Source organism: Orbilia oligospora, assembly GCF_000225545.1.
Source record: "Orbilia oligospora ATCC 24927 unplaced genomic scaffold scaffold00006, whole genome shotgun sequence".
In the NCBI taxonomy this organism is placed as follows: Eukaryota; Fungi; Ascomycota; class Orbiliomycetes; order Orbiliales; family Orbiliaceae; genus Orbilia; species Orbilia oligospora.
In genome coordinates, this window is record NW_011645563.1 from 1,637,625 (window position 1) to 1,661,778 (window position 24,154).

Genomic DNA, 24,154 nt, shown 5'->3' on the forward strand with positions numbered 1-24,154 from the left:
AACAGACGCAGTACTCTATTGGGGAGGGGAATATGTCAGTTTAAGGTCCGTCGGCCGCTCCCTAGACTTACACAGCTAGAAGGGGTTAACTTACTAATATGGATTACATCAAAATGGCGAGGGGGAACAGCGAAGTAACAATTCAAGACATTACTAACCTGGAAGAAGCACTTGAAGTTGAGTAGAGTCATATTATAAATGTTTAACTAGATCAATTGAAGCACTATAGCGGGGTAGGCCGGTTGAAAGTGCGCTAATCAAGTTGTTTCAGAAATCTCGCGATGCAGCCAAAACCTTCATGTCAGTGGCTTGACTGGGGATATCGAAGCGCCCTAACTCCGATCGCTAAATTTTAACCAATACTAACCTCGACACCGTTTACTAGCTTCCTACGACAAACTCATAGCTGGGGTCGACTTCTCATCACATACCCATCCTTTAGACTACTACAAAATAAGCTATCGATCTTCACACCGTTCCTGGATCTCGTGTCGAACCACGGATTTAAAACTTCAGATGTAGATGAACATGAAATCTATCATTATAGCCGCTTCTGCGGAACCTCTGTTGGTACGTCTGCTTCCTCCTTCTACCGACCTCGGCCACTCAAATCTAATCTTCGAATTACCATTTTCCCACTTTCGCAAAATATATTAGAATTGTGCTACACGATATGGTATCCTGCCAAGAATGGGCGAAAAAATGGAGGAAACCCGTGGAGCATGCGAAAGTTCACTGCATACGAAAATCAACAACCGAGCGTACCGGGAAAATCGAAGTGTATCTTTATACAGGTCCCGGATGATACCCGCTCCAAACTTTTCGAAACTTGCAAATATGATATTCATCAGCCAATACTTAAGCACATCTTTTTAATCAGCGCTTTCGACTACAATTGGAGCGGGTATTTGATGCAATTTAGGGGTAACCTCATAAACAAGGTAAAACTGCAGATATTTAGTCTCAACTTAAAAAGAAGCCGCAATTGGACGTGTACCATATTAATAGGCCACTATTTCATAGTAGACCCAAAAGTGGCTTTATTACCCCGTGGGCAAAGAGCCTATATTCGAGCAACGAAATACAATCTTTCAGGATCAACAAAATCTGGAGGTTTTGCGACGAGAACTCTTAATGGTTCATCAGCGGCTATTGGCAAATGATCGCGTCTTTAGAATGATGCAATTACAATTAAAAGATCATTCTGATATTTGGTGCCTAAATATTGAGGGATCAAGAAAACCTCTGAAAGAGCTCTATGAACTAAGTGCTCGTAACAAGATTCACCAAGATTACGTTGAGTTTGAAGTGAAAAGATTAGACAGTGCCGCGGTCCTAGTAAGTGCGATCACCGCTTTATAAGGTATTTATTTTTCAGTACACGTATTTAAAGATACAGCTTTCTCGATTGTCGAGTTTTCCTAGCGAAGGAAGCCAGATTCGCGTTACGCCGGAGCACCACCCAGAATCCACTTCACAGAGAGAGCCAGCAGTAGTTTCGAGTCCTGATGGTGTAACCACGCCAGAAGCTAGTAATACAAGGAAACAAGAACCTCGACTTGTTGACATCTGGGCCGTCATGATGATAGCCCATTTACCCCTATCATTCATAGCTGTAGGTCACGGGCCCCGAATATTCTGGCCTCGAACCTTTACACGGAAACCTAAACTGCTCGCTAACGTCAAGACCGTGACAGATGATTCTTTTTTCTGGCGTCACCATCATTAATGAAACGCTGGTTGGAATGAAAGGTGAACCCTTCTTGTTTATTAGAACACCTTTAGTTTTTTCTCTGGTTTTGAGTGTTCTTTCGATAACCACGGTTTTCGCGGCCATCCTGCTGATGAGAAAGATCTAGCCTCTAGGAGGTCCTTCAAGTCAATATGTCTCTGTATAAATATTAATATATTAAATAACGTATATAACTACCCGTAATGTTCGTTGAATTCAAACTCTACTCTTCAAGCGTCAATGTTTTTTTATATCCAATTACTAGCATACTACCGGACATATTGAAGCTTATTATCATAGGGCTGAAGCTTACGTTGATGAAAAAAGACTGGTAACATTAAATAACGTTGAAAACCATCCTCCTCTTACAAGCTTGGCTGGTGTCAAGTTTACAATTTCCAAGATAGATGAGTACTTGACCGTTGCACAGCAGGATGTGGGTTTGCTACTAAGCGTTTGAACGTTTCACGTTTTAAAACGAGGCTGTCCTCCTGTCGTACATCTTCGAAGTAATTCTGCTATGATTATACCCAGGCCGATTTGTTTTCAGTGAAACAGGGAGGCCTAGAACTCATATTCATCGTAGGCTAGAATTAACACTTTAGAGATTTTAATCTAAATCGTTCTGTGCAACTGGTATCCTGTGTCGTATATCTAGCCTCAGATGGATCTGCTTGCGTCTTGGCCAAGACAACAAATCCTCACTGTATCTGTGCCTATTTCCACGAAAATCTGCAGCCTTAATTAGATGAAGGACAAACCGTTTGAGAGTTTTTGACCCTTTACGGAGGAAAATGGGGCTGACGTGTCACGTCCCTGAAATACCATTACAACCTCAAATTTAGAATTTGGACAAAACACTTCGGTCTGGTCTCTTGGTGCAGCAGCGACTAATTCCGCTTTACGAGATAACTCTTGGTCCAGATCTTTGTACCCTGGAATAAGTTTATTTTAACTTCCTTAAGTTCCCGCTCTTCACTTCAATATTTAGCCGTTCCCCCAAATCTCCACCCGTATCCCTAACGCTCCATCATAACCAATTTTTCCAATGACATCCGAGCTTAGTAATGGAACTGAGCTCAGTTGGCTCCAATCAAAGCCCCCATGGTCAGGCAACTCAGATCATTTTCTTCCGCTCGCGTCCCGTCAGGTACTCGAAAACGATGCTAAAAGCGTGGGCAAGGTGCCTTCGATTATTGAGTATTTCGCTAAGCTTATACAAACGAGGTCAAGATACACAATTCCAGAAATTATTTTCAGGAACCATGACCGCCGACAAGAAGTAGCCGAAGGATCGATGTATAGAGTATGGAAGTACACCGCATCAAGACTCGGTACTGGAGATTTACCAAAAGTTATCGCTGTTAAGGAAGCTAAACTTACGATACCTTCACAAATCGAGCGATCTTCCCATATTAGCAACGTGTTAACCGCGCGTCTCAAGTCGGTATTGCTGGAAATAGAAGTACTTTTTTATCCGCCGCTAGCGAACCACAAAAATATAGTTAAATTACTCGGTATCTCTTGGGATATTGAGAGTAATGGCCTTACTCCATTCTTGGTAATGGAGTTCGCCAGTTTTGGGAGTTTAAACAAATTACTACTCACGGAAGCTGTTACAGATTCGGAGAGGCTTTCTCTTTGCGCCGGTATAGCGGATGGATTGAAATCCCTCCATAACTATATGATTGTGCATGGGGATGTCAAACAAGACAATATACTCATATTTCCTGGTGATACTGATAGGTTCATCGCCAAGATCTCTGACTTCGAGCACGCGTTCGCCTATGATGATCCTTCACAGTACCGGGGCACCTCTGTCTACAACGCTCCAGAGGTCCATGCTCAGCGAAACCCTGATAAAACGAAATCTATTCCGATTTCAGATCCTGCCAAATGTGATATATTCTCGTTTGGGCTACTCGTATTCGAAGTTTTGAGCGAGGGTGTTCGCTATTTCCATCTTCCGAAGGGGAAGGCTTTCCATGAAGCCTCAATCGCTGGAGGTATGAGGCAATATTCATCATCCCTAGAAAAGTAAATACAACCTAATGGTTAGATTAGATCAGCGATGCTTCATGGACCTTGCGTTACAATTATTAGACGAACGCACTAGCCTTTCCGAAAGCCAGACACGAATCTGCAGCCAAGTTTTTCAAATCACACTCCAATATAACCCCGGCGACAGACTAGTTGAAGGCTGGCCTATCCTTTTAGGTTTGCTTAATCAGAGCTCGTAGGTGCACGTTCTCACAATTACACAAAATTATCATCAGCTTGGCTTGGTAAGCTGCTAAAGTTCCCTTAGACGGCCTGACGAACAGTCAGTTCCATTAGGACAGGTGAACACCTACCAGGGGCAGAAAACGAACAGGTTATCTGTGAGTACACAATTTTAAGAATGCTTCAACATTGTTCGGTCTGTTTTATAAGGCAAAGTAAGCTCAGCAATATTTCTGCTAGATTCTTGAGCTCTTTCGAGATACCCATATGAACGAGGCGTATGAAAATGCCCTGATCGAGGAACTTCGGCACACAGCAGAAAAGGCGCCACTACAAGCGGATAGGGCGCGGGCGAGCCTTCAAATTAGCTTCGTATGCTTCAGCAATATAGCTTCATCTAGAGTTGTCGATGGGGAAGGCACTGATTGGCTAATTCGCGCTATACAACTTGGTGATGAATGCGCTTTGGCGATCGGCCCTAGAATTTTCGAGGCAAAGAAAATTAGCACCCCCGAAGAATTACAAACGCTTTCAGACAGTACAAGTTTAACAAATACTTCAGCCTGTTTACAGCAATTCCCTTCGCCGGAGTTTTATCGAAATGCGGTTAGAATTTTCTGGGGGAGGAATCTCAGAACAGATTTTGAGGAGAGGTTCTACGACGATAGAGAAAACCAAGCAAGAAAAGGCGAAAGCTATCGAGTACACCGCGCGCTATGCTCATTGGAAGGCAGAGCTTCTCTTACATCATATCTGAATCACAAAATATCTTTTAATGATCAAACAGAGGACGGACTAACGCCGCTTCACATAGCATGTATGCGTGGTGATGCTGAACAGGTTTATTTGCTGTTATCTGGTGGTGCGGACGCCTCGATTAATGACAAGAGGAACATATCGCCTTTGCATTATCTAGTCTTATTCCCAGACAAGCACGTCCCTGCGATTGCATGGGCACTGATCCGCGCTGGGGCGAGAATTAACAGTCAACCGAAAAAAGAAGCGGGGGGATTTTTCGATAGCCTCGGAATGTGTTTGTTAGGGACACCTCTCCAATGGGCAATCCTTTGCCGGAACCAACTGGCCATGTCAGCCTTGTTGTATCTTGGAGCATCTATCTTCGGCGACCAGCCCGAGAATCGACTTGACTGTTTCTTTGCCTGTGTCCAGACTGTCTGCGCTGACACCCTGGAAATACTTCTCCGAGAATCTTTAACTACTCGGCCACTACACGGAAAAGATGCCTACAACCTCTTCTTCCATGTCGGTAGCGGGCATAGCCGAGTTTCTGACTTTCAGAGATACTGTATGCATGGCAAAGAATGGGAAGAAGCTACCGCAAAGGTATTTGTTACCTTTGCACGATACGGCTTTCCTATTCGAGAAAGACACAAGAACAAAATTCTGATGAGCGCTGCAAAAGATAATTGCCCAAGTCTTGTTCGTCATATGATAGATGTGGGGGCAGATGTAAATGCGGTTGATAAGTTATTTCTTCGGCCCATCAACGCTTTATTTTTATACGGTATTGAAAGGATATCCGACTCGCCCAAGACTAGTCAAATCATCCGCCTACTCGTCGACAACGGCGCCTCATTAGAACCCTATGAGGTTTCTCCAATGCTGTCTTATGGTAATTATCTTGACGTCCGCATTGCTCAAAAATCGATTCTTCAGCTCGCTATGGAGTTTGGGTCGCCGTTCTCCACAATCGAACTGATTGCTCGGCTAACGCAGCGAGATATAAACCGTCTAACAGATGGCAAGGCCGCAATACATTGCGGCCAACTGTCAGAAACGCAGGAAGAACGTATCCAGATTGCCTCTTTGCTCATTTCTCTCGGCGCGGATGTTAATCTAGAAACTAGTCATTGGTACGCGGGTTACGATGACACTTCTAAGGAACGGCACCCTTACCCTCGGGATACGTTCTGCTGCAGAACCGCTGTTTGCACTGCACTTATAGATGAGAATTGGCCCCTTGCTAGATTCTATCTTGAGAATGGGGGCCCTACTAAGTATGGAATTTCAGGCGGGCATTGTACAACCATTGTCCATTTTGTACTCCGAACTGCCGCCAATGAACCTAGGAGGTGGCACATCTTCGAGGGCTTTCTGGATCTTATTTTGGGCCACCCAAGGGCCGAAGAAGATAGTTTAGTTGATTGCAGGGACTCCGACGGCTTTAGCCCCCTCGTTTGGGCAACATACTTTGCTTTACCATCATGTGTCAGGATATTACTGGACCATGGCGCCGACGTCCATTGCGAAATTAATGGCCTTTCACTTGGCATGTTGCTACAATTCTATCGCGAGAATCCACCAGAGTTTGTTAGAGATGTCCAGGACGAAAAGAAGATCAGGAGAGGGGATGTACATCCATCGGTCTATCTACAAAGGCTTGACGAAATTAGTCAACTATTATCTTTAGAGTTGGGGTAGTTGGCCGCCGGTCATAAATACTACCGGGGTGGGCTGGGTACATACGAGGTCACCAATTGACTGTCAAATAGAAAATACTCAAGGAAGATTGTCTCCTAATCTAGCCTCGGCCCGAGTCTGTAGCACTATAAACCAGACGGTTCTCAAATTTGGGTTTCAAAACGTGCGGACAATATCAATGATGTATTTGGCGTAGCCAAGACCATGGTGTAAGGACAGTGCAACGAAGATACTGGGTACTCCGGAAAGGCTTACGGTAGCTAGATTTGATTCTCGGTTTACCTTAATATTATAAGAAAGGCACATTTGTCATGACGGCTTCCTTCGAAAAAGCTTCGTTGTTGAAGGGAAAGTTCGCCTTCGGGTTAAAAGATATGGTTCAGTACATTCGCTTCAAATGTCTCCGATATTGGACCAGCGTTCTCCAGTCACCCATGGAAGCTACAAATGATATATGCGGATTATGTTAGCAAGAAATTTGACTTTAAGCGGAACGAAATTTTGGAGGTTAAAGAGTTTAAATACTTCAGCGGGCCTAAGGTCCAGGTTCCAAATATTCTGGTTGTGAAGGTTCCGTAAATAAGATTGCTCCGTTGATAAGCACGGTTTCATGAGAGGATTCTATAGCGAGTAAAATTCTAACAATTAACTAACTACGCTACTAGTTACTCAGGCCTTTGTAGTGGGATATGTAACAACGATTATGAAAGCAGAGCGGCTCGGATAACGGTTACAGTAGCGGGACTTATGTATGTGGTGGCTGTGGTGGCTACATATGTGATGCCATAGGGTAATGAATGACATTTGAAAGATATTATCGACATCCTGCAACTTTGCGGCGGTGAAACCGCTGCACAAAATCCTGTTTGATATATAGCGTGATCCGAACCCGCATATGTTGGACTCAAATCTCCTACCCGCAACCTCTCTACCCCCACGCAATAAAATATCGCCAGGCTTCTTACCGAACCCTCTACTCGCGCCGGAAGAGAATGCATCAAAGCTATGTCTTCGACCAGCTATGCATGCTATGAAATCTATTTCCAGTCCATACGAAGTACTTGGTCAGTTCCGACGTTTCGTCTTCAGAATTCAATATCTTTGCAAGGAGGTTTTATGGCTATTGCGTTTAGTCTATAATCAACTAGCTTCTAACCTTTTCAACCAGCATTGTCTGAGCGGGGCGTACTAGAACAGCTTGCAAATATGAGAAATTGTTGGTTCTGGTGTAAATTTACTTTGGTTCGTATCCTTCCAAAAACCTATAGACTCTCTTCTCTGCAGGATCTCCTGAAGGTATCGAAGTCGAAATATAAATTTACTTCAACATAATTATAATCAATAACGGGATTTTGGCCAAGCTTCCTCCGCTGCAGCGCCGCAGAACAAATGCCAGATATATACAAAAAATAGAGAGACCCTTACACCAACCCCGCCGTCATGCATATTATATCTGGTTATATATATACAGCTCGGATGAATTGAAGGGCTGAAGAAGTCTTCCGCCACCCCACACCCGCCGTTCATCCTCGAAGGATTTTACCGTACGGATCCCCTACCTGAGGGAACTGCCTTCCGTTGCATCGACTATGCAAACGTGAAAAGGCTCACCTTTCCAGAATTGTGTCCAATTGCAATGGTATTTTCTTTTATGGCTGAACAGGACGCCCGATAATCACGCGGTAACCACAAAATCTTTATTCCGTCCTGAGCTACCCATTGAGCTGTAAGAGAAATGCGGTTCTGCTTCCGTGGCCGTGGAAGTGAAGGAGGGGGGGAATCGGCGATAGAAGAAATAACGTGGGTTTTTACGTTAGTATATAAATATTTACCATCATTAGAGAATTCTAAACTGATGGCCGGATATTTCTGGTCGAATACTTCCAAAAGACCCCCTGTCGCGACGTCCAAAAGTTCAATTCTTCCGTAAGACGACCCCGATGCCAACTGCTTGCTGTCGGGAGAAAAGGCAACTGTCCGGATCCGGTGACTACGCCTCTTCAATATTTTTACCTCCCTCTCTTCTATATCGTCAAATCCGATTATTGCACTGTGCAATCTTGATGTCGGCCACGCGCCACTAAAGGAGGAAGTAACCGCTGGGACTCTTTTGCTATACTTTAGTCGTTGCCCCGTCTCGTTCTCTATTTTTTGTTCTACATTCCAAAGTTTAATCCCTCCATCTTCCGACCCCGATGCCAGCCATTTGCCGTCGGGAGAGAAGGCGACCGCTCGAACCCCATTATTCGTTATCAGCGATTTCATTCCCCGCCCCCCCGTACCCCGGGATGTGATCGTTTTACCACTCGAACCCGATGCCCCTTTCAATAGTTTCAACTCTTCTTTTTCGAGATTCCAGAGTTTAATTGTTCCATCGCCTGATCCCAATGCCAACCAGTTGGTGTCTCGGGAGAAGGCGACTGCACAAACGTAAACCCCTGACCTGTGACCTTCTATACCTATAGCTAATCGGCTTACCTCCTCCTTTTCCATATTCCAAAACCTAACTACTCCGTCTTCCGACCCCGACGCCAGCCACTTGCCGTCGGAAGAAAAGGCAAGCGCCAGAACAGCGCTGTCGCTGTCCCCGGGCCCTTCTAATAATTTCACCTCCTCCCCTTTCATATTGCAGAGTCTGACCGTTCCATCAACCGACCCCGATGCTAACTGCGTACCATTAGGAGAAAAAATGACCATCTGAACATTCATGCTATGCCCCTGTAATTGTTCGACCTTTTTCTTCACTTTCTCCTCTATATCCCAAATTCTAAGCGTTCTATCACTAGACCCCGACGCTAGCCGCTTGTTATCAGCGGAGAAGGAGACTGCTCTAATTTCCCCGTTATGCCCTTCCAATTCTTGCAATTCCTCTCCCGTTTCTGCGTTCCAGAGTCTGATCATTCCACGACGCGACCCCGACGCCAGCCACTTTCTATCAGCAGAAAAAGCCAACACGTCAACTAAATCGTCATGCACTTTCAATCTTTTTATCTCTTGTCCCGTTACTGTATTCCAGACTTCGACCGTGTGATCTCCCGACCAGGATATCAATCGTTCGCTGTCGGAGGAAAAAGCCATCACCTTAACTAAATTGTCATTCCCTTCCAACCGGCATATTTCTTCTCCCGTTAACGCATTCCAGAGTCCCATCGTTCCATAAGCGGACCTTAATGCTAGAAACGTACCATCAAGGGAGATGGTTGCCACCTGGGTCCCCCAAATACCGCTTTCCAACCGTCTCACTTCCTCCCCCGTTACCATGTCCCAGAATGTAATCGTTCCATCGAATGAGACCGTTACCAGCTGCTTACCATCAACAGAAAAGACCACCGTCTCGTTTGTTTCTCCCTCTAATTGTTTCATCCCTTCCCCTGTTGCCACATCCCAATATATAATATCTCCGTAACGTGATGCCGATACCAATCGCCTGTTGTCAAAGGAAACAAAAATAGCCGAAACTAAATTACCGTGCGCGTTTAATTTTTTAATCTCCTCCCCCGTTACAGCATCCCAGATTATAATCGTTCCAGAGCCATCATCCAGCCCCGATGCGAGCCACGTGCCATCGGGGGAGAAAGCGACTGGCCCAAACCAACAGCGCGCTTCTATTTTTTGCAGTTCTACGCCCCAAGATGGCAGTATCCTCGCCGATACACAAATCTCCAGGGGGATACGATCTCGGAACTTAGCCCTAACGATGCTTGTGTCTGGGCTAAAAATAAGTGCCGAAGAATAAAGTTGAAGCGGCGCGCTATCGACCATTCGCCAATTCTGTAAAAGAAAGCGTTTAGCGTCGTAAAGAAACCGCAATACTTCAGACCCTTCTTTTTCCTAAAATATAGTATCAGTGTTTGTAAATCGCCGCAATGCAAAAGAGGGGGATAACGTAGGTGACTCTGAAGCGGAAGGCAGGATACCATACATCGGTAATAGAGCTTAAAACATCGATCAAGCGGACACACTCAGGCGATTTTCCTATAAGGCTTAGGGCTTCAATCCAGTACAAGAAGTAGGTGCACAGAAAAGTATAGACCTCGTGTTTATCGGATATAAATTCGCAACTCTCTTTTAAATGGTGTACCCAATAGCGACAGCAGTATTGAACACATGCGGGTAGGTGTTCATTTACTATTTTAGTATCGAGATATTTCCGCTTCATGCCTGGGAATTCCAAAGAACAAATGTTTTGTTTAAGGTATGTCGATAATATCGCGAGACTTCTTTTCGTAATGACGGAATGCGCTTTTTTCTCATCGATCCAGAACCATAGATCACTGCCCACCTTTTTCGGGTCAACTAGGAACTCCCGAAACGAGAGATGTAGTGTTCGGATGGGTGCGTTTTTATCCTGAGGAACATTCAGGACCGAGTGTAAATGGTGTAGTTTACTACCGATTTCGTTTTGCGATTTACCAAGAAGATTTGCAAGAGATGTTATAGACAAGGGGTCGGCCAGGATGATAATTGAGCCTATAATCTCTCTAAATTCTTGACCGAACAGGTGTCTTGTGAGTTTTTGCCGGGGGAGGCCACCTTCCAATTGCTTCAGCACGGGAAGATACGTTTGGTCCAACTGAGAAGCCCCAACGACACCATACTCCAAAACAGTCATCAGGCGTTTTTCTGGGTCCCACTCCGTCTTATCTCCAATGAACCGGCAGATAGTTGCGGCAAAAATGAATAGTGGAATCGCTACGCCGGTTAACTTTTGAATAACATCGCCCCCGGGCCATTCTTTTGGTAGTGGATTCCCAATTGCGCAATCATTAAATTCTTCCCTCATTTCGGAAAACCTAGCTGTGAGAAAAGTTGATATGTCATTTCCAATGGTGGCTAGGGGGACATCGTGAAGTTTAATGTCCTTGTAGGTATCAGAAGATATTTTGTGAAAACCCAGTCGAATTGGAAGCTCCGGCCTGCTCGTTAAGAATATTCGCATATGAATCGTTTTTAACGCTTGTATCTTCGCAAGAAGGTAGATAATCTGTCTGATCGTTTCGTCTCCCTCACATTCATCCAATGCGTCGATTACTAAAATTAAAGAGAGAGAAACCTGACCCAGATTCTCGAGAGGATAAAGAATAAGGTTGTTAAACTGCTTTTCTAATGATTTCGCCGCAATCTCAGGTTCTTCGTCGACCGCAGTTTGAATATGGGGTATCAGGTCGGGTACCCTTGATAGGAGCTGCGTAGCGATCGTGGTGAAAAGCCTAGTAGCATTATCGCGCTCGCTCTCGCCCCTTTTAAAAAAGAAACTGGCTCCCAGCAGGCCATCTTCTTCGAAACTTTGAGCAAGCGTCCGGGCGATCGTAGACTTCCCTGTTCCAGCCATGCCATTGAGCCAATATATATATGGCCCATCGGGATCCCTAGCCCATTCCTTAATTTCGCATAGAAGTTCTGTCCGCGTTCTAGAGTGACATTTTACATCCAATCCATCGTCTTTATAGGAATCGAATGCCGCATTTTGAGCAGACGGTATCTGTTTGCGGATCTCTGATATCGCCTCCCTAGATTTCAAGAATGTTATCAACCCGCTCGTTCATCATGACGATTGAGATAGGCTATAAATTACCTTTGATCAGCCCGAAGGGTGGTTGGGGACTTTCTTTTTGCTATAGCTCGAAATTTGTCTTAGTATATATGCCATTTATAATTGCGTGATACTAAATCTGCTTCCCAGGGGCGCGGGATATGTGATTCCTTCGCGCAAATTGCCGCTAAGAGTTCCCGGGTCGCTCCAACATTACCCCTGGATTACCAGGCACCGGAATAACCTACGCCTACACGCCAGAATGCCACATACCTAGTCCTCGAAAGGCTGCAGCTTCAGCCGACTGTATAACTTCCCTAAGACGATCATGAACAGTCCGATACGTTGGATCTTGCTCGTTCCCGAATTTGACAATTGTCGAATGATTTGCCGGGGCTGATAAGAGTTCTTCGAGGCCAGAGATCCCTAACTCTACAGAATCCCTATTGACTAGTATTACGTGGTCTCCATATCGCCCGTAACTCCCGTCTGGCAACTACAATTCTTAGTCAGCTTCATTCATCCAGAAGTAGAAGGATTATCGGGTACCTTGATAACTTTTGGCGTCATGTGTGTTTCAAAAAATGAGAAAATCCTCGTTTTGGTTTCCTCCACCCGCTTCTTGAATGTTTTGACAGTAGTTGTAATTCTTGCTGTCTCATAAGCGATACCTTGAACGAGCTCATAACCTTCTCTCCCAACTGTTTCATCATCATCGACCATGAAAAAGACGTCTTCGAGGTAAATACTTCTAAATGGAACACCAAAAAATATTATACCTCGAACCGAATCGTAAATATTCTTATAGATCATTTCTATGGATGCCTGGACAAAAGCCTGTGAGTTATCATATTAGCGCATTGAACGGTAGCCTCGATACCAAGAGCTCACGAGGCAGAGATTGAACGGCAGTATTCATATACTAGTAAATCGGAGGCTCATACATGTGTTATTATAGTCCCGCCGAAACTATGACCGATAAAGATTAACGGTCTCCTTTGCTCCTATTCCAAATTTCCATTAACTACTAATGCTCTGATACTTAAATAAGTTAAGGTTGTCTTTGGAAGGCCATACTGTTTGCGTACTTCGAGCTTTGTTTATTTCCGTTAATAGATTTTCGACGTGATCTTCAATCCAAAATTTCGCCGTGGCACGGTACTTTGTATTATATCCGAAAATCATTGTTCTGCAGTATTTCAGATCGCTGTCTTTGCTCAAGAAATCTTGAAGCCACATGGATGTAACGTTCTCAACTTTAGGACCGACCCATGATCCGTAAGCGTTAGAATTAAGCCCTGACAGTGCAACAATGCTTTGAAAAACATTGAATTCGTTAGTTTGTTAGACTTAAGAGGCTGGCTTTAGGTCGCAAATTTTTAAAGGAGATATTTACTCAATCTTAGCTTCACTTGTTTCAACTGGATATAACTGTGTGAGGCCAAAAAAATCGGAATCAACCGCTATAATCCTGTCTTGGTAAACAAATGATGGGTTTCCCTTTTGCAGGAAGGATGGAAGCTCAGGTATGCTTGGTTCCGCTGTGCGTGCACGTGGCTCCGGCATGCGTGGTTTTGCTGTACGCGGCTTCGATATACGCGAGTTTGATGTGTGTGGTCTCAATGTACGCGGCTTCGATGTAGACGACTCCAATGCGTGTGACCCCAGTGCGCTTGGCTTCGATATACATGGCTTCGTTGTACGGGACCTCAATATGCGTAGCTCTGGTGTATTCGGTTTTAGTGTGCACGGTTCGAACTTAAAGATTGCTATCTTTGTTTCTGTGTCGGTGCAACAAGGCGTCAGACGGAGATAGAGTTCAAAGCTTTCCTTCTCGTCGTTTGAAAGCTGATCGAAAAGTGCCGACCTAAATTCTACCTCAGTAGTACTGATGCTGATGTTTACCGCCCTAAAGGCCCCTCGATTTTTATTGGTCGCCATTGCAGAAGCGGGGTAATTGATGCTTTCGCTAGAGGAGGCTATCTCGATGAATTTACGGATATGATAAAGGTATGCCAGCTTACTATGTTTTAATATTATTCCTGAAAGGCTGAGCGTACGAAATGTAAGGATCCAGTGCAGGGCCACGTCCGCATATCCTTGCAGCGATATGAAAACACGGTTTCGCGCCACAACCTACCCAAAAGTAAGCGCCTTGCTCGAGATGTTATAAGAGAATGGCTGGGAATTGAGAGGGGTAAAAGGCCTGGGCATCAAGCGAGCGGCCATGGCCAGAGTACTCGGGATATGCCGGGCAACGCATCGTGCAACAGCATGATTTTCACATTGATCAGAATTAACAGAGCCTTGTTGGATTCAGTTTGTATCGGGGCTTCAGAAGGTCCAGTATCTTAGCCTCTTAGCCACCGGACCATCTGACGGGAACAATCTGAGACATGTGTAGCCTCGAGTTTATACCTGTGTGTGCATCACCACCTAGTAGTACCTTTTAGTGCATGTTAGACATATTGTATTTGACTCGGTTCAATTCGAAGCTCTATCATACTAGCCCCAACGTTGCGACCCCAACTGCGTTCCACAGCACGGTCATTATGAAATAGAAATATTGCCTTATATGAGTATTCGCGCATTTCCGGCTTTCGTTTTTATTTCATCGGGCGCCAAGCTGGATTTATTTTAATATCGCGATGCGGTAAATATCACAGGAGAGACAAGTACAAGTCGGCGACATTGCTTTTACTGACACCGCCCAAATGTCCCAAACATGATGGAAACGACCCGACTTCAAGCCAAAATCAGTAGAAAACGATAAGAGGTTTAGCCAAGGTCAGCTGCGAGCAGGCGAAATTTCGAAACTAGTTGCGTAACAAACCGACTTTTTGTACACCAACGCACAGAAAAGTTCGCAAAAGCAGTCAGGCAAATTTCTAAGGCGCCGTATCATTTTTATTCGCATGCGACATTTTATCTAGTTTCCAAAGTGAAAGAATTGTATTCTCTAAAACATTGGCCATCGGGGCGTTTGTAGTTAGTTAGCTTAACCAAATTAATAGGTAGTTAACGTTCAGCTAGGATTTTCGGGTTCAATTTGTACATTTTATTTCGCTTATGGCTTCCATAAATAGAAGTGTCAACGTCCGCCGCGAGACAGCGGAAATATCCCGTGCTCCACAAATAATTGAGTACTCAATACTATAAGTATGTAACCGTTGGCCTTGATCATGAAGGCTAGTATTAACCATCTAAACGAAGTTTTACTACAAAATCACCGACTTTTCCTTATCCCTGAAATATGAGCACCGTAAGAAAGGTAATTGACTTGAACCGTTCCCAATTAATTTGTAGATGTGGTACCAAGTTAACTAACAATTCGAGCCTCAGCTCCCTCAGCAGTACAACTTAGTCGTCTTCGGCTCTCCGGGTTCTGGAAAATCGCTCTTTGTGGACAGATTTATTGCCGCCAATCTAGGTTGCGAGTGCCAATGCGACAAAAAAAGGACCGTAGACGGTTAGTTTTAGACAGTACTCATGCGTTGACATTTGGGTGAGTTCTCCATAATGAAGTTTGACTGATTATTCGTAGACTCCTTCCGGAAGCACATTGTCATTGGCGATGAAGTTGTACTGCTCGATATTTTGGACACCACAGAATGCGAATACCGTGCCTTGTATGAAGAGTACATAAGAAGAAGGGAGGGTTTTGTTCTATTATACTCCATCACCTCCAGAGAGTCTTTCGAGGCATTGTCTACTTTCCGACAGGATATTCTCAGAATTAAGAATGAAGACTTTGTCCCAATGGTTGTTCTTAACCCCTTACTTTACCTTGCTTATATCATTTTAATTTTTATTATTTACTTTTGTCAAAGGTACACATCTGATGTTGAGACTAGGTTATTGTCGGAACAAAGCGCGATTTAGAAAGTAATCGAGAAGTGTCACCTCAAGGTTAGAAAAGATTAAGTACCCTGGTCTCATAAAGTCGAAAGTTGATTACTGTCGCTAACGTTCTTTTCCGATATCCCTTCAATCAAACATACAGAAGGACGCGCATTAGCAGATTCATTCGGTTGTTCTTTCTTCGAAGCAGCGCCAATCAGGTCTTGGGGTGACAACGAAGAGCAGAAAGCAGCGTTCGATGAGCTCGTCCGCTGTATAAGGAGGGCCAGCAAAAACGAGGAGGATGCCCAAAGGAGAGCGGAGGGCACCCGAAGCGACCGGTGGTGTACACATATTCCAGGCCCATTCGTTTTCTGTTGTATAAAGGTTTGGGATATTCTGCGTTATGGTCTGTGTTTGAAGCGTTCTAAGGGGGATAGGTGAAAGGAACTGTTATTCGAATTATTGGACTAAATGGGAGCGCAGTATCCGTAATCAAGTTGGAGATTTTTACCGACCGCATGATAATCATGATAGTCAATCTAGTGAATTCGTCAAAGTATATAATGGTTTTGGTATACCTTCGTAGCAGCTATCGACTAACTAGCTGTGTATTCGGTGTCTGGATTTCACTTGGCATTACATTGAGCTGCCAAAAAATTCAAATTCTCTATATATCAGTAGCTAATCATTCGTCTAAAGGCAGTATTGACGCGCAATGCTAAGATATATAAATAAGAACAATCATGTATACATAGCGAAGTTATACTAAACTGCAATTGCGCAAGCCGAAATTTAGGTGGTCGGAGATGACGCTCTCAGAATAGTCATAGGTAGCGCTCATATTTCAAGGAATATCCTCTTTACAAGAAAACTTATACGATGCAATTAATCTAGTTTTAGGATTAAAGGCACGCTTATAAGGAGGTCTAGGTTCAGATTTGAGAATTTGATTAATTGTGTGGTACCCAAACGCAGCGTATGTAATTTTTAATGATATGATTTTTTGAAGAGGATGGAAATGTGTAATGTTTGCCCGTAGTAATCTATCGAAGTACATTTCGATAGATCTAGTACAGAAGATGAGTGGGGAAGGAAGAGAGGCCGGAGGAATCCTGTAATATATAGATAGAGATCAACAGGAGATCTCTAACACATTTCCGTCCGCGACAACGTTGCAACATTGACCCGCCGGGTCTAGTAACCGGAATCACGGATTTTAATTTATCACTACTGTTACCCACGGTTAAATATAAATTCAAGTAGATTTAGACGTGACAGCCCTAAGAGAAATCTCGTATTTAGACCTTGTACTTGCGCAACCTGCGCATGCTTCAACTTGAGTAGCAGAGCTTTGTCAACCTCGGAAAACTTGAACTCCCGAAATCTTGACATTCGGGCAATACGCTTTTCTCGATAAAGTTTGGTCGAGCTAGCTGCTTCTACGAAAATTAAAGATGGAAGATTGGGTACGCAGATTCCATACCAACTCTCAAGCCAGCCATCTGGTTTACGAAAACTCAAACGAAGCTAACATCTTTAGCCCAATGTACTATCTCCCACGTTTTCTCCAGCAAGAACTCAACGAGAAAGAAGATAGGAGAGAATTTCAATGGGTTGTTGCTGGAATGGGCTAAAATCAGCTGCAATTTGAGGGCGTGCGCGTGTCTCTGGCTCTGACACCATAAACAGCCCTAGAAGTTGATGTCTGTCATTTGATTCTCAGCTGATCAGATATGACAGTGAACACGTATCTTCTTTCCTCCCTATCTGTGGACCCGCCCTCGGCCTCGGTAGTCTAACTACTGGCTTCTTCCCCAATGCCTCTAGGATATAGTTATAGTCCTCTCTCGTTATTACAGACACGACCGGGACTTACTACTATAGGAACTAGCCTCTGTGGCTGGGGAAAGACTACCTATCACATGAGGAATGGCGTGCAGTTTAGCCACGCTTACTTATTTCGCTTATAAGTGGCCTTCGATCAAACCTTAAACAGACCTCCTGAAACCGTAATAAACCTTAAAAGAGCCTCACCTGAACACTTTTGGATACACGGCAATTGGAGCGATTCAAAGGACTAAGTCAGGATTGTCATTTTTAGGGGCTTGGCTTTGCCACAGAAGAACTGTCAGCCACCAAAAAGGAGGGTCGCCACCGGACAACACGAACCACAAGATGCAATAGATTACTAAAATCCGCAGCTGTGACAAGAGGTAGCTGGAGTAGGGGTGATATCATGATAGTAGATGCGGACTTGAGCTTGATGACCAGACAAAATATAAGTTGTTTATCGATGGTACCTTCTCAAATATCTATTGTATGAAGTTTGCCTCTGTAGGGAAACGACTTCGTACTATCGACACGGTTAGTGGGGATGCCGGGCACAGGAATTTGAGCATTCGGATGAATTGTAGGCCACACGTCGAGACAGGCGCAGATATGCCCAAGGATAGCCTATGTCAATTGCCTGTAGCCTTATACGCCAATGAATTTGATTATTTTCCGCTGCACCGAACATGATAATGTTATAAATCAAGGGCTTCGGCTGAAGCCACAAGTTTCAGCCTATTCCGCAGCGCGTGCCGTGCTAGAGCTTTATTCCGCAGTGCGCACCGTACACCGAATCCATGATGGAGTCCGACTCAGCGCCCCATATTTCAGTCGACTTGATTGGCCCCCCCGGTTCCAATACATACATTTTCCGCACTTGAAGTCAGCTCATTTGGCACCGTGCATCGGCGTTCGACGCTACGATGGGCCCGATTACTGTTGGTTACTGATTTGGGACCGGGCTCGCATACAATTATTGATGCTGCGCAATTTTAGCCGTGCATGTGCGCCAGAGCCGCAAACAGGAATACTCGCACTCGGGATACCTACATGCAACCTCTAGATATATCACGACATCCCATTATTAATATTGACGTAGGCATGCTAAGTTTTCTGTCGCCTGTTGGGACCATTTACGCGCTCAGGAATAAACCGAACAGGTTCGAGCTAGAGACCGTGTGCGGCTGGAGCCATACTAGGCTCACTCGAAGCTTTCTACCCCTCGATAGTATATTATTTTTTTTGTAGCGTTATGATCTCCTTCCCTGAAGTTTATTTAAAGGCCCTCCGAATGCCACTATCTCGACTCTAACTATCTTCATCACTCACAACATCTTTTCCAGGAAACAAAGTCCTCAGCAACCTATAGAAGCGAAGCTTTAGCCCTGATATCGTTTTCTGCCCACGAAATACCCCCCGAGATACCAAATCCGATCTATATCAAACTCTTTGCCTATATAACAAAAACTCCTTCGCGTCGTTATGGCTACCGCCCAGAGAATCTCTGATTTCCAAGCTCTTTCTGCGAGCAAACCAGATTCTAATAGCGACGTCTGGCAGGAAGCCCAAAGTCAGGATGGAAATAAATATCAAGTCGGCTTGCAGCACTCCGATCTCGCAGGCATAGATATTAACTCCATCACGGCGGCAAGTAAAGATAAGGCCTCTGATGATGTCAGGGTCGCAGATTCTTATATCCGTGTAAATTGGACCGTCGATGAGCGTAGGATCGAACGCACACCATCTCAGGCAGTAACGGATATTGGAATCAAGAAGTACTGCCTGTACCCGATCCCAGACTCGAACGTCTACAGCTACAGGTTGGAGGTTTACACCGAGACCGGGTTTTGGGGTGAGGAGTACCACTTTTGCGATGAAACCAAAGATGTATACCCATTGTATGCGTATGCAAATCGCTTCCATAAGCTCCAATATAATAGCTCGAATCCAACCATTATTGCTGTGCGAAAGGTATAGGAATGTTAATACTGTAAGAGCATATCAATATTCTTTGCGGACTAAAAATGGCTCGGAGAACTAAAATATGATGTACGTACTAGAATATTTACTCTACGTCGAGTTGGAAGGACTATTCATCGACACCCGGTCTGGCGAGCAGGGAAGCCAGAAACTGGGGACCGCCCAAATCAACAACCTCAATATCTTTGTATTATTTCGTTCCTTTCATTGATATTTTTTATCAAACACACTGTTTTAGGACTGGGGACTTGCAAGACGCTTATTCTTCTATGACCGTTAACATTATATGGGTAGGTAGGGGTCTGGGTATAAGAGGAGGTTACACGCTCATTTCATGATTCCCGTTAATGTCTTTAAAGTCGCAATACAACTCAATTCTATTGATCAAACCTCACTAGTCTTAGTGCGTAATTTAACTAAGATTGTCAATACGGCTAGGAATGTCCTGGAGGGACAACGTCATATCATGAAGCCCAACAGTGCCTCAAGCTAAGCGTGATGAATATTGTGGTATTAACTATGCTCAACTAAGCTGAAGGGTCCTCCTAGGCATACTTTTGCAGAGCCGATTAACTGCTATTGAGGATCCACCAAAAAGAGATGTTGCCGCATTATAAATCGGTAGGAGATAGTATCGGGATCAATGGCTTTGTACAGGGAAGGCCGACTGGCCGCTTGATTCAATCGAAACGCATAAATATTCTGATTAGAACTAGCGCAGCGAATATTGTTCATATTAACAAGATCTCTTGCTATGTTCCCTAGGTTCGTTTTCATCATTGTAAAGAGTATTGGTCCCTTAAGATTTCTCGCGTAACGTCAAACTGAAACATCATATTAAATGGGCAATATGTCTTACGGGGGGCTAGGTGATTTGTTATTGTGAAGCAGCATTGGTCTACCCAAATAATCACATTCTAGACTTGAATGCTATACTTATAGTTCCTTAATATAAATTAACACTCCGTTGCACCTGGATTTTAACGTTCTGGCTCCGCGTCAAGACGTATTGCTTTTGATGCTATCGTGAGACCAGGCTGGGCCTATCTTGGCGTCCAACGATGCCCGCCAGTCGAAATGTAGTTGACGGTCCAACTGGCGCAACAATGGAACAGACTACTGGAAACCGGCAGACGATTGGCCCCGTTCTCGTCGAGAAGACGCCATCCGATTGGCCTCTTTTTTTGGTCCCATCCGATTTAGGTAAACGGCCGAATCCGTACAAGCCAGCCTACTGAGGTTAGATCAGGGGTCCATGCTTGTCGGGAAATCCAACAAAATAGACTAAATCGTTCATTCACTCGGGCCGTTCTGCTACCGAAATTCAAACCTGACCACAATCCGACGAACGGGGTGCCGGCCAAGTGCGCGGATGTTCGCGCGGGCGCAACGACCTTCAATGGGCGGAAATGGAAAACGAAGACGTGGATTCTCGTTGCTAGTACGTTGACGTTCCCTTTAGGTATTTGTGGGACGACAAGAGTGATTCAACATCGTGAACTCAATTTTGCGTGAGTGTACGCTTGTTTGCCAGGGCGACGATATTCAATCAAGAAAGACGACAATCGCGAATCGAACTTGGTTTGCTTAGTAACTGAGACCCTGGACACCCCGATCCCATTTCGGCAATAGTAAAACGGGCAAACGAGAAAACTTGATATTGTGTTGGGAGGCTGTCTTCGACCTTCCAACAATACAACAATCCAGCAATCCCAATTTATCTCGTAAACTAGACTCAATGCTACTGCGGGATGTATTGCCTAGGGTGCCGTAGCAAAGAATACACATCTTAACATCGTCCGTATACCAAGGATCAAAATTCCGATCCTTCACTCAGACCTTGATTAGCTTAAAACTGAAATCATTGAGATTTTTATAAACAGATTTCAATACTGTTTCGGTGTATTTCTAACTTTGTTATTGCTACAACTTAGACTTCTCTTTTATGTGTCTCAGATACTTAAACTGCATGATAACTTAGTAGTACTGAAACCCGTTTTTTAAAGATTATTGCACCGGATTTAGAATAATAATGTGTAATTAGTAAAAGTTATATTTAAATGGTAGAATAGCGATAAATGGGATTTCCAACCAGAGTAGAGGTGACGTGGATAGTATGATTGTGATGAGGTTCAAGAGAGCGAGATCGGGATTACGCGCAGGTGGCGGCGGGGTATGCGGGGGAGGAGCATGGTTGTGGGGGGCAGATCTCGATGCCGCGGCTTATTCGACGGGTGGTTGGTAAATATTACCACACCTTTTTCCAGGGTCTGCGGCTATATATAGTCTGAACCTTAAGCTTCGCGGAGTCCGGGCTACAACTATAAGGTTTATATGCATACGACTAGCTATTCTTTAGAAAGATTGAACTCATACGCAACCAAGTTATCCGGGCCGCCGGGCCTGCTTTTGAATTGTTTAATCTCTATATTATCTAATTGTTCAAGCTTTTAGTTTACATATTATCATCTATGCAATAGTTCAATCTACTCCAGATCTGGAATATAAAAGGCCTAGATCCAGATGCTTAATTCATGGGCTAGGCTTCCTTGGTATATCAAAATCTACTGAAGATCAATTGCAAAGCAACTTTCAGCTATTGTTCTCACTCGTCGTGCACATACTTCAAATCCACAAAACATCAAAATGGTCCAAATTCTCTCACTTGCGGCCGTTATCCTTTCTGCAGTCGCAGCAGTGCAGTCTGCGGTTGTGCCTATCGTCTCCCTCGAGGACCGTTCTGCCAACCCCGCAAACCCGCTTCTGTCCCTATCTCCAGAAAACACCCTCGCTCGCCGTCACTACGTCTACGACGGCACTAAACTCGTCCGCACTGCCGATCCCTCCACTGATCCCTCAGCTGCACAGCTACACAAGCGTTATGCCAGCTATGTTCGCTTCTTCACGTGCAGTCCCTGGGGCCTCACCATCTGCGGCTCTTGCTACTTCCACGAAGTATCTTACGATACTGCAGTCTGCATTCCAACGGAGGGCAAGCAATTCATAGTCTTCGCGGATATGACGAACGCAAGTGCGAAGCTTTATAAGGATACGTCTGACTGTACCGGCACAAGCTTTAACGTGGCAGGGTGTAGGACTTGGGACTGTTTAGCCATCCAATCATATTACACAAAGTCGGTATTGGCAACAGTAGGCTGCACCCCTCCAGCCTGATGGGGGTAAATCGAATTAGAGGCGGGTTAGCATATAAATATGTACATACGTTTCTAGGTCTCGTCAAGCATAGATAGCCAAGGAAAATCCTTCAATAAAATCCTTTGATAAAATCCTTCGGTAAAATCCTTCGATAAATTTTAGCTTCGGTTGTGATGCCGCCGTGATGCCAAGAAGCCTTCTTGTGGACGGCCCGAGAAATAAGCTTTTGTTCGCAAGGCTCTCCACGGCCTTCTCCGGTGATTTTTTGTGAGGCTTGTCGCGCGTCTACGGCATGTCGGGCCACATCCCCGCACCTCGAGCTTAACACGCTTACCTCGTAGGCTTTAGTTTCTTCTCCAAAAAAAAAATTGTTTTGAGGCAACCTATATTCTCGAAGAACCAATGTGCGAACAATTTAGTGCAAGTACGCATAGAGAGTTGGTGTTGTAACTCTTGATTGTTCTATTCTATCAAATCTGCTCGGACCGAGTGAAAGACTTAGTAAATTTTTCAGAGATTTTCTGCCCGAGCGAACTCTGAAAATGCAGAATCCGTATGGGTCACGTGTGAGGCGTTCGGTCAGCCACTGTTGGTGGCGTCGACCTTCATATTCCGACAGCTTGGCCGGCTACGACGGGGCATAGGAACACATCCTTCCACCAATCAACAACCAATATTTTTCTATTTGGAAGGTCGTATTGTATGGGACGGCGCCAATAGCTATTTTGATAGTCTAAGATAGGTTTTGGAAGGACAGGCCACTCCCAATCAAGATTGCGAGCCTTTTTCGATTCGGGTGTGTTGTGATCAATAGCTTATATGATTTCAGAAAGCCATGCTGGGATTCTTTATAAAAAATGATATACAGTATCTCTTTGATAGAAATATCTTTTTACATGCTCGAGGGGAAACTCGAAACTAGTAGCTAGCTAGATAGTTAACGCTATAATCGCTCTGACTGAAACGGTCTGGGTAGATGGAGAAAGCCTAGTTATGTATATTGATACTACAGGCTGAAGCAAACTGTAACTTCGTACTATGGATTAAATCGGCTCATATAATGTAATCAGATAAAAATTCCGGTTAATGGCGACTCCTTTGACTATCCGAGAGCATATAATATGCATAATAATATTTATGGACGAAAATGTTAGGAACTTTAAAATCTCCTGCAGCGATCGGTAGACAACAATGGGGACTTTGCTGATGCCTGCCAATCTTCGGGTTTTCAGGTCTTTTAGACATCGGAGGATGATCCGAAAAAAGTAAAAAACAACCATAATATCCCGTCTGAGAATATCCCTTATTTAATCTCGAAGAGGGTCTTCCCGTTCTTCTCTTCTGTTTCTCCTTCTTTCCCATCCGATATCCCTCCCCGCCCAAAAACGCATCGATCCTGTTATGGATCCATATGG

The 24,154-nt window shown here is 44.4% G+C and overlaps 5 protein-coding genes across 5 annotated transcripts; 4 read left to right on the plus strand and 1 right to left on the minus strand.

The window, feature by feature from the left end:
- Nucleotides 1-722: 722 nt before the first annotated feature.
- Nucleotides 723-1,362, plus strand: AOL_s00006g501 (uncharacterized protein; the record flags this gene model as incomplete). Its single annotated transcript, XM_011119810.1, has 2 exons — nucleotides 723-941; nucleotides 1,027-1,362. The coding sequence occupies 2 exons, from the start codon at nucleotides 723-725 to the stop codon at nucleotides 1,360-1,362; spliced, it is 555 nt and encodes a 184-aa protein (XP_011118112.1).
- A 1,418-nt stretch (nucleotides 1,363-2,780) lies between these two features.
- Nucleotides 2,781-6,397, plus strand: AOL_s00006g502 (uncharacterized protein; the record flags this gene model as incomplete). Its single annotated transcript, XM_011119811.1, has 4 exons — nucleotides 2,781-3,738; nucleotides 3,797-3,968; nucleotides 4,041-4,113; nucleotides 4,196-6,397. 4 exons carry the CDS (start codon nucleotides 2,781-2,783, stop codon nucleotides 6,395-6,397), a joined length of 3,405 nt encoding a protein of 1,134 aa, XP_011118113.1.
- Nucleotides 6,398-8,730: 2,333 nt separating this feature from the next.
- On the minus strand, nucleotides 8,731-13,871 carry AOL_s00006g503 (uncharacterized protein; the record flags this gene model as incomplete). Its single annotated transcript, XM_011119812.1, has 9 exons — nucleotides 8,731-8,817; nucleotides 8,876-10,228; nucleotides 10,320-11,907; nucleotides 11,973-12,012; nucleotides 12,204-12,426; nucleotides 12,480-12,767; nucleotides 12,875-12,934; nucleotides 13,008-13,245; nucleotides 13,327-13,871. The coding sequence occupies 9 exons, from the start codon at nucleotides 13,869-13,871 to the stop codon at nucleotides 8,731-8,733; spliced, it is 4,422 nt and encodes a 1,473-aa protein (XP_011118114.1).
- Nucleotides 13,872-19,085: 5,214 nt separating this feature from the next.
- AOL_s00006g504 (uncharacterized protein) lies at nucleotides 19,086-19,580 on the plus strand (the record flags this gene model as incomplete). Its single annotated transcript, XM_011119813.1, has 1 exon — nucleotides 19,086-19,580. The coding sequence occupies one exon, from the start codon at nucleotides 19,086-19,088 to the stop codon at nucleotides 19,578-19,580; it is 495 nt and encodes a 164-aa protein (XP_011118115.1).
- A 2,649-nt stretch (nucleotides 19,581-22,229) lies between these two features.
- On the plus strand, nucleotides 22,230-22,757 carry AOL_s00006g505 (uncharacterized protein; the record flags this gene model as incomplete). The annotated part of the gene is made up of 1 exon (XM_011119814.1): nucleotides 22,230-22,757. One exon carries the CDS (start codon nucleotides 22,230-22,232, stop codon nucleotides 22,755-22,757), a length of 528 nt encoding a protein of 175 aa, XP_011118116.1.
- Between the last annotated feature and the right edge of the window lie 1,397 nt (nucleotides 22,758-24,154).